The sequence below is a fragment of the Poecilia mexicana genome, unplaced genomic scaffold, assembly GCF_051168715.1.
Source record: "Poecilia mexicana isolate PSO_F unplaced genomic scaffold, ASM5116871v1 scaffold_5, whole genome shotgun sequence".
In the NCBI taxonomy this organism is placed as follows: domain Eukaryota; kingdom Metazoa; phylum Chordata; class Actinopteri; order Cyprinodontiformes; family Poeciliidae; genus Poecilia; species Poecilia mexicana.
Genome location: NW_028263374.1, coordinates 3,691,211 through 3,701,756, shown reverse-complemented (window position 1 = coordinate 3,701,756; position 10,546 = coordinate 3,691,211). Strand labels below are relative to the sequence as shown.

Genomic DNA, 10,546 nt, shown 5'->3' with positions numbered 1-10,546 from the left:
TTACTCAAGTAAGAGCAGCAATACTTAATAATAAAATTACTCGAGTAAAAGAACAATGTGGTAAAAAAAAAATACTCCTACAAGTACTTTTTAAAATTATTTTATTTTATTTTTTTCAAAAAATGACTTGTTAGTGAACATTACTTACTACCCAACTGAATATTTCTTAGGGCCATGTGAAATAAAGCTCATTCAATAATTCAGGTCAGCTTCACAACGTGTGAATGGAGAGTGGGTCAGAGCTTGTAGAGACACCAACACAGACCGACCCAGAAACGGACAGAACCTGTCACAGGAACGACAGAGGCGTCTCAGGCCTAGTCAGTGGTTTCAGTGGAGAGCAGCGCCACAGCGCCCTCTGCCGGACGGCAACTGAATGATTCCAAGACTAACAACAGGGCGCACTCCGTGATTTGGGGACCCCCGCTCATGATCCTGCTGCCATTTCTTCTTCATTCCATTGGTGCCTTCTGAGAGCGGGGATGGGCAGCATCCTGCAGGAGCGGGTAGCGCAGCGCTGCGTGGAGAGGCTCTGCATCGGTGACAGGGAGTGGAAGAAGAAAGCTCCGAGAAGCACCAGCAGGCCCAATGTGGTCGGGTGAGTTCCTGACATCATTATTGATATTACCGATGCTGAACAGCAGCAGGAGGCTGAGGAGGCGACTGCTGTCTGCTGCTGTCCTGCTATGGTCTGTCATAATAATAAAATCAAATCCTGGATGCTAGAAGAAAAACACGGATGACGGCCATGTTTTTTTTTTTTTTTTTTTCTGGTGTATGTGTAACTGGAATCTAATAACTCATTTCCTCTGGTGCTCTGTGATTTTTAAGGACTAAGATGGGGAGGAGGCAGTCACAAAGGAAGTTTCCTCAGCCGCAGTGCCCGATCCAGAGTCAGGAAAACAACCATGAGAAGGTGGGTGCTCACGGTTACTACTACTACTAATAATAATATAAAAATATAATAATAATAATAATAAATAACATACAAAGGTTGAATTTTTTTTTAGGAAAAACAAAGACTTCCGGATATGTACTCATAAATAAGAAAGGGGTACATTTCCCCCCAAAATACTCAGAAACTCTGAGAATAAGCTCAGAAATTCTCTAAAAACAAAGAACAAAGACATTTCCGAATTTGCGAGAAAAAAAAAAGTCAGAAATTTTGAGCTTGATCTAGAAAACAAATTGGACACTGAGTTTGTAAAGTCGAACATTTTTGATATTTGGAAATTTTCAGTTTCAAAAGTCAAAAATGTTAAAGTCTTAAAATTTTTTTACTTTTGGAGCTCAGAAAATTACTTGTTTGTTTTGGAAATTTTCTGGGATTAATCTAAAAATTTCTGAGTTTTTGTTGGAAATGTACTCCTTTTGCTCTTTGCTTGAAACTGCCTCGCTGACAGCGTCAGCAAACTGAAGATAAGCTAACCTCGGAACTTCGATGCTAAAAGATCTGCTCTCATAGCACTTCTAGTTGAATGACCTCTAAACAGAGCAGCAACTCTGACCTCTCCATGGAGAACTCTGCCTCTTGCATAATTTCTCAGGTAGAGGAAGGTAAAGCAAGTGGATGAAATTATGGTAATGATTTGACGACTCAGTGCTGACGTTTGGGTTTTTGTTTAGCTCTATGGAATGCCTTTCTCTGCGTACTCCAGTGTTCTCCTGCCTTTAGACATTGGGCTAACTGGCCCCTGTAACTTATCCATTTAGATCTTTAGATCCTGTCAGAAGAAACTTGTTGGTCTAATTGAAAGGTTACTTCAAACCTAAATATGTCAGTGGTCTGAGTTATTTGGGGCTTTTCGTATATTCACAGAAACCACAGAGAAGGAAACACAAGTCTAACACTTCCTCGACCAAATGCAGCGCTCCACTGCACAGGTGAGGTGATAGTTGGATTGTATTTTGTTATTCTGCCTTTGGCTGTTTAGATGATCAGCCTTCCTGTTTCCAGCAGTGCTCAGGGAACCTCCGTGCTTCATCCAGCGGCCCCTGAGGAAGACAGGATGAAGATCAAGGTGTCATCGTCCACTGAGAAGAGGAAGCACACACACACAGGGCTGAGGGCGAGCAAACACACAGCAGCCCTCCTGGACCACGCCCTGCCTCATCCCAGTCCTGACCAGCAGGAGGAGCTCTCCCCTCAGGAGGACAGTGACACAGACTTGTCCGAGTCAGAAAGACTCCCCGTGTCTTCCCGTCCCCTCGCCCCGCGACTGGAGCTCAGGCCCGAGGTGGTGGAGTATGGAGACACCCCGTCTCATTGCCGGACTGTCAGAGGACGGGATTTCCCAGACTTCCTCCCTCCGCCGTTCAATTCGTGGAACCTCAGTCAACTGGCTGTTTTCTACAACACAGAGGGCAGAGGGGCCTTCCGACCCCGGCCCGTGGGCCCCTTGGAGCGGTACCTGGAGAGGTTGCTGCAGCTGGAGTGGCACCAGATCCAGACGGTTCAGGCAGAGCATGTGACGCAGGACGTACCAGGAGGGACGTCCAGTTGCCAGAGGTCCAGCGCTGCGGCCCCGGCCCCGACTCGCCTCAGCTCTCCCAAATGCATCCTGCAGTGCCAGCGTGGCTTCCCTCTCTCCTTCCTGTCCTCACTAGCCGGACACTCCGCCCTGCTGGCCACTGGTACTAGTGGTCTGTGCCGGATCTGCTCCTCCAGCTGTAGCACATCATGCTGCCGCTCCACCCACAGCCACAGCCATCTGTCCAGACTGAGTCCGGATGGCAGCAGAGGGCCCCTGCCACGCCCCAAAAGGAGCTATAGTGAGAGCCGGGTCCACTCCTCAGACAGGAGGCTCAGAAACCAGAGGTCTGGTAGCCCCACCAGCGCCAGCAGCTACCTGAGGAGGATGCAGGCTTCAGGAAACATCCGGAATCCCATCCAGCCTGGTCCAGGAAGAACCCATTCTTCTGTTAGGGGCTATGATGAGCCAGACTCGACAGCGGGAGTTCTAAGGAAGAGGAGCGGCTCCGAACAGAGGAGAGGTGGAGGGAGGCACTTGAACAGGTCAGAGACGAGCCGGAGTAGTTCTGAGAGCCGAACAGGAAGAGTAGAGCAGGACGAAGTCGCTGGCTGGACGGAACAGGAAGTCACTGGAGTTAGTGTTTGTTTACCCGGGTCCAGACGTCCCTGCGTCCAGAGGCCAAGCAGGTGCAAACAGGTTGAATTTGTTACATGACAGCTCACACACTGCCATCAATCAGAGACCTGATCATCTCCGGATGATTGTTCAGATGATCAAAATGTCTGTTTCAGCTGCAGAAATTATTTAATGACTCGTTTTTAGCATCATCACAAACACAACGTGATGTTTGTTGAATGTTTACATAAACATCAGTGGAACATGGAGGTGCTAAAGGTCTAGTTGTTCTTTTTTAAAAGATGTTTTTATCCATAAGCTACACTGCCTTACAAAAGTATTCATACCTCCTAAAGTGTTTTATATTTTGTCATATTGCACACATAAGCAAAATGTGTCTTTGTGGCACCAACACAAAGCAGGGACGATATTTTTGTTTTTTTTTCAATTGCGGCATAACTCTAAACCCCAATAAATTAATACATAAATATATATATTCACATACATGTGTGTGTATGTATGTATGTGTAGGGACCTCACTCAGCATTTCATAAAAGCATTGTGGGTGATCTTTGTTTATGTTCCTCTCGTTTATGTTACTGAAAATATGTTCTCAAACTCATCCTTCAGGCCTTTGGGCTTTCAGGTAGTACATGCCCAGCAAGCCGGCCAGGTATGAGCTCAAGCTGTGGGTGGTGTGGGACACCCACTCGTGCTATGTGTGTAAGATGCAGGCGTACATGGGCAAACGGGACAAAAGCTAAACGTTATTAATAATAAGTGAATCAAACACTGACCTAGTGTATAAAATGGTACACTAGTGACACTTATTTTTAAGGAAACAGTCCTTTTAAAGTTTGTAATTTAATAATTTTATCATTGTTTTATTGAACCTGTTCATATCATTTTGATTTTCTTGGATTATTCATAAGAGAAGATATTATGTTTGTGTGTTGTAATAAATACCACAATGTCTTTATAAAATAAAAATAATGAGGTGTTCTAGTGTTGTTGTTCCTCTTCTCTTCATTGAAATGTACCCAGAGTATCTATGTCCATAAGTCAGTCAAATAAGGTCTATGTCATAGAAGTTGGCGAGCCAGCTAGGAGTGATAGATGGAAAATCTCTGACAACACTTCCATTTGGTTTATTTTTGTTAGTCATTTTCTGCCATTGCACAGCTGTTGGTTGCTAAGTGGTATACTATTTTATAATGTATGCAGAACAAGAAAACTGTACTGATATGAAGAATTTGTATACAGTGAATGAATTACAACAACAGCAACATTACAGAAGTTTGTAATCCTTTTAAGTGTATTAAAGATTTAAAGTAAGATACAGGGATACTGATGATCAAATTACAGAAGTTTGTATTCCTGTTGGGTGCTAAAGTTTTTAGAGTAAGACACTAAAAACTTTAGCATGTTTGCTGCTGCCCATAGAGGGATACTGATGATCAAATTACAGAAGTTTGTATTTCTTTTGGGTGCTAAAGTTTTTAGAGTAAGACACACAGGGCATAGTGCTGCTGTTAAATCTCTGGTAGGGCCTGAATCTGAAGAAGATGTTATAAAGTTGACTTCCAAGATTCCACTGTATCTTCCCAGCATTCTGTGGGCCTGGAGAGAGCGCTAAATCAACAAAGAAAATGTCATCCTCATTTTTCTCACGTAAACAAAGTGCCAGTTCGGACCCAGAAAAATGAACCAGATTCTGATCATAGAGGGACACCCTGATTACCTAGACAGCCTTTGAAGAAAAAAATATATGGTTTTATCTGAAACCAATTCTAATGAAAAAGAGAACAGAAGAGACTCCAAGCCAAGTTACCCAGTCTCTCATTGGACAATGACATAAGCACTCCAACTAAAGTCGAAAAGATCAAGATCATTGTGGAGGATGTCATAAAAAGCAATATACCTTTTGCTCCAAGTCACACCTTATTCTGGTGGAGGGGTTTGAGTGTCCCACTGATCCTAAGAGCTGTGCTGTCAGGGGCTTCATGCTTCTGGTAGGTCCAAGGAAGACAGGTTGTAGGTGAGGAATCAGACAAAGTGCAGCCCAAAGACCCCTTACGACGAGTAAACCCAATGGAAACAGTGTTCCCTTGCCCGGACGCAGGTCACTGGGGCCCCACTCTGGAGCCAGGCCTGGTGGACGGGCTTTTACCAATGGAGCCCGGCCAGGCACAGCTCAAAGAGGAAATGTGGGTTTCCCTTCCTATGGGCTTACCACCTGTAGGAGGGGCCAAAAAGTTCAGGCAGGAGAAGGCATACTTGCTGCCCCCCATCTTGGTGCCTGTACTTTGGGGATTATCCAAGTGAATGAGAGGATAACCTCCTTCTACCTATGTGTTGGGGGACAATGGCTGACTGTTGTTTCTGCTTATTTGCCAAACAGTAAGCAGATTACCCATCCTTTTTAGAGTCCTTGGAGTGGGTACTGGAGAGTGCCCACTCCTGGGGAGTCACTTGTTCTGCTAGGGGACTTCAAAGCTCATGTGGGCAATGACTGTGAGACCTGAAGAGGTGTGGTTGGCTCATCTCAACCCGAGTGGTCTGTTGTTGTTGGACTTCTGTGTTTTTCATGGATTGTCCATAGCAAGCACCATGTTCAGGCTTAAGAATGTCCATTTGTGCTCATGGCACCAGGACGGACACATCAGACGCATCTCCTCAGATTTGCCACCAATCGGGTTAAGAGAGGTGCAGAGCTGTTGACTGACCACTACCTGGTGGGGAGTTGACAATGGTGGTGGGGGATGATGTTGATCAGACCTGGCAGGCCCAAATGTATTATGAGAGCCTGCTGGGAACCTCTGGCAGAGTCTCCCATGAGACGGAGCTTCAACTCCCTCCTCTGCCAGATCTTTGTTCCGGGGAACCGTGTTCCTTTCTGGCTGGATCAATCTGCACTCCACCCACCTCTGTCATTATGTCCTTGGTGAAGACACTTCACCCACCTTGCCTGCTGGTGGTGGCATGGCAGCCTCTCTTCTGTCAGACTGCCCCAGGGCAACTGTGGCTACTACCCAGTAGCTTGCCACTATCAGCGTCTGAGTGTGTGCATGAATGACTGTAGTGAGAAGTGCTTTGGGGTCCTCCAACTTCATAAGGTGCTATACAAGTACAAAACCATTTACCATATCATTTATAGAAGACAAACCAATTAAAATGCTTCATCATGATAAAATCAAAGATAAATAGTAACGCTTGCTTTTCTTTTGGATGAAACTAAAATAAAAAAAAATACATCTCAGTGTCATCAAATTCACACAGTGTCTGACTGAAAAGATGACAATTTTGCTCTCTATGTATGGATCAACAAATTCTAGAGTTGTTATTCTTTTATGATTAATACAGTGTTACAGGCTGTCTGGAGGCTGGACCTTAGCTGTGTCCTCCCCCAGGATCCAACCCGCCAACAGTGTTATATAAACCTTCAGTGAGGTTTGCAGGAGACACACCTGGAGTCTGCATATTACCTGAGACACGATGAAGATCGCTCTGTTCTACCTGATGTTGCTGTTGGTCGGATCCGTGTCCATGGATCAGTCGAATCAGTCGAAGGACCATGAGTCTTCTTCAGGGGAAATCCTTGAGGCTTTGAGAGAGATGACTGCCTCACTGACCGAACTGAAGTGTGAAGTTAAGACCTTAAAAAAGGAGAATGCAGGTACGCTGTTAGTTTCTTTGATATTGTTATGGGAAAAATTGACAAATGTACAGATTCAATTCAACTCTATTAAAAAATGCTTAATTAATCCCAAAAGGAAATTATAAAATTACTTGTTGCCATAACTCAGGTTGAGACCCAATAGTGATTTTTTGGAAAGCATGACTTTCATTTTATTCACATAACCAACTTTAAGCTGCAGAGGGATGCCTGTAAAGCATGGTGTCATCTGCATGAAGATGAAATTTAGCTGTGGACATTTTTTTCCCCAATATTATTGATGGTTAAAAACCAGCAAACAGATATATCACCATGGCAACATCTACAACACATATTAATGTCAGTTTATCAACATCTAAAACTGTCTGTTGAAATAAACCTTAATATGGTTCCCAGAAAAGTTTAATGTTTTAGAAAATAGAACCGATTTATGTTTTATTTTCATGATGGTTTCTTTGAGACAAAGACAGAAATCTAAACAAAATGTATTTTTTTCTCTGAGAAATGAAACCAATTTGTGTTTTTTGTTTTCAGAGCAAGCAACAAAGCTGGCGAGTCAAGAGGCTGAGATCAAAAAGCTGAATGGGAAGCTGGAAGGTAACCTTTGAAAATAATCTCCAACCTCTAGCAGAAAAATAAAAATACACATATGAATTCAGCTTCTCGTCATTTAAAAAATGTCTTGGACATTTAGACAGAAATTTGAATTAATCTGTCTCTGTCTCAGTCACTCAGGTGGCTTTCAGACAAATCAGCCGATTTGTCTGAAAGTGCTGTCACTCTTGGACCCTTCAATACTTTCACTATTCTGGCCTTCAAGTATGTGGTGACAAACATTGGAAATGCCTACAATAAAGAAACAGGTAATATCAATTAGTCCTTCTGATGCTGCAAATATTCATTTCCATCTAAGGCATCAACTAATGTTCCGCAGGTATTTTCACTGCACCTGTGAGAGGAGCCTACCACTTTGAGCTACAATGTAGGCGTATCTGGAGGTTCTCATGCTGTTGGAGCTGTGATTACCAAAAATGGAGAGAGAACATTCATTACATATGAGCATCAGACAAATGGTTTCTCAAGTTCCTCTAATAGTATTACACTGCATCTGAAGGTGGGAGACCAGGTTTCTGTGAGTATTTGGCCTGAAACAAAATTGTTTGATGATGAAAATAATCCCTCAACCTTCAGCAGTCATCTGCTGTTCACCATGTGAGGAGGAAACAGTTGATCTGATCTGAGTGTTTCTGCTTCTGTCATAAATAACGAATGTTATACTTATCCAATCATCTCCAATCAAAAATAAAACTAACATTGCATCTTGGATCTATTCTAAGATATGTCTAATCAACAGATCCTATTAAATATATTTTTACAGCAGGTCTTATAGTCATCAGAAGGAATCGTGGCTATTCATCAAACTTTATGTTGGACAGCAGCTGTTTAGTAAAATCTGTGTCTAAAAGTTGTAATTTCACTTCTAAATCAGAGAAGCCAGGGTTGTCTTATAAACACTGTCAATGGGATTTTGCTGGTGGAATAAAGGTTAATAATAATAATAATAATAATAATAATAATAATAATAATAACAAAAGAAAAAAAAGAACATATATTGATGGCTAACTGATTCAAAAGTATTTTCCCATTTAAATGACGTCTGAGTCCTTCTGGACAAAGGCTGATGGTGTTTCTACAGAGTTATAATAAATCCACCAGCTGAATGTTTAGAGGTTGTTGAAGATGTTGCTTCAATCTGTCTGGATTCTGTTGATTCCTTTAAAAAACTGCTAAATATTATTTTTGATTGATTTAGTTTTGATTTTTGTGCTATGTTGATTGATTTGCCTTCTGATTAATATTTTGTGCTAATATTACAATAAAACACTTTGTGGTTCTTGGCTTGAGGGAGCTGTAATAATAAATAAACATTCTTTATCCTGAAGCTTAATTTGATTGTGTTCAGTTTCTGAGTAGGGGAGGAGAGAAATACGTTTTTATTTAATTGATACCAAATTTTGCTTTAATCACTAACATCAGGAACTGGCAGCTGCTTTGAAACTGAAGTTGGGCTCTGGTTCATACGAACTGGAGGTTTTAACTCAGATGTTGTGACCCAATTTTATCACCGCCTAATGGAAGTAATCGGGGCGTTCCTGGTGCCTGTCTGCAGCTTTCCTGAGGGAATGCGTTCAACTTAACGCACAAAACATTTCACAGAAAGTGTCATGATTTGGGGAGGTGAAAGTGTTAGCATCTTGTTTAGAAGAAATCTCAGAGTGCCCTGTCTGAGGACACATTTTGATTATTAAATTAGGTGTTATGATCAGTTACTCAGTACTTGATCAATTTATCAAAAACATTTTTACACTTGCTTAATTAAACATGTTTAAGGTATCCTATTCTGATTGGAGTACAATTTTGGAGCATTTATGTAGGAATGATTGCTCTCTGGATCACTTTTTTTCATTGGCTATAGTTGCCTTTATTTGAAAGTAATTTGAAAGGAAAGTGGGTAATGAGAGAGAAGGAAGACATGCGGCCTTCGACCATCGCCACGATGTCTAAGGCCTCAATATGTGGGTTGTGCTTTGCCCCTGCGCCATCACAGCACCCCCTCTGGATCACTTTTTAAAAACAAAAAACACTGCCATAAATATTATCTATTGCTGCAGTGGCCATCCCACCCATAAAAGTAGGGTGACACGCCGTGGTGGGCGTCCCTTATTTTGATTTCTGAAAGGTGGCAACCGTAGCTGTATGATATCAGACAGAATGGATCAGGAGAGGAACACTGCAGACCCATTAGAACCTAAAGAACCAGACATCAGAGTCTCTTCATCCCCCAATCATCTCCTGCAGGCTGATATGATACAGAACATTTTAATATTGATTCAGTTTCTTATTGTGCTTTTAGTCGACTATATTGGTTTGATTATTTGCTTATTTAATGTATAATATCAGCCAAAATAATATAAATGGTCATTTAAAGAACAAATCATACAAATAAATTAACATTAAATATATACATATTTCCTACTTTAAAAGATTTGTTAGGGCTTTCTGCATGTTTTATTTGAAATGTTGATATATTTTATGAATTCAAGGTTCAGTGGTCATTTAATACATTATTCATCCACAAGACACAGACCTGCAGCCTATGGGCGGTTCTAGGTGGGAGCCAACAGGGTACCGAAGAAATGATACTAAATAAATGTCTATTTTGGTAATACTCTTTACAGTACCAGAATGTTCACGTACCTTTTGGCTGTCTGAGGACACATTTTGAATATTAAGCCTCTATGCATAAACAATTGCTCTATGGCTCACTTTTTAAAAACAAAAACATTGCCATAAAATAATGTTTCACTGCAGCGGACGTCCCACCCCATGAGAGTAGGACGGCATGCGCTGTGGTGGGCCTCCATTATTTTGATTTCTGAAAGGTGGCAACTCTAGTATGTGGTGATTTTGAATGTTTTGTGTCACTGCCGTATCCAATCGGAATAGGATGCATTCAGGTGAGGCTTGTAAAATAAAAACCTTTTCATTAATCCCACATTTCTGTACTGAAATATTTTTATTGGCCTGGTGTAATATTCTAATCTTGAATGTCATGTGTTTTCAACAGTTGTAAGCTGAAAATCATCTTAGCAAACAGAAATAAAGGTCGGAAAACATCTGTGTGGAATGAATCTATTTAATATTTCACTTTGTGAACAGAGTTACTTAAATAAATGAACTTGGATAATGTTCCAATTTATTAAATATGATTTTATATTCA

At 41.6% G+C, this 10,546-nt stretch overlaps 1 protein-coding gene across 1 annotated transcript; it reads left to right on the top strand.

Moving 5' to 3' along the window:
• LOC106908226 (uncharacterized) lies at window positions 1–4,094 on the top strand. The gene is made up of 4 exons (XM_014974264.2): window positions 1–598; window positions 832–916; window positions 1,820–1,884; window positions 1,958–4,094. The coding sequence occupies exons 1-4, from the start codon at window positions 483–485 to the stop codon at window positions 3,186–3,188; spliced, it is 1,497 nt and encodes a 498-aa protein (XP_014829750.1). The 5' UTR covers window positions 1–482; the 3' UTR covers window positions 3,189–4,094.
• The last annotated feature ends 6,452 nt before the right edge of the window (window positions 4,095–10,546 follow it).

Coding starts and splice junctions, on each gene's coding strand:
- LOC106908226 (XM_014974264.2), top strand. CDS start 483: ATGGGCAGCATCCTGCAGGAGCGGGTAGCGCAGCGCTGCGTGGAGAGG. Junction 917..1,819: donor AGGAAAACAACCATGAGAAG/GTGGGTGCTCAC, acceptor GTATATTCACAG/AAACCACAGAGAAGGAAACA. Junction 1,885..1,957: donor TGCAGCGCTCCACTGCACAG/GTGAGGTGATAG, acceptor TCCTGTTTCCAG/CAGTGCTCAGGGAACCTCCG.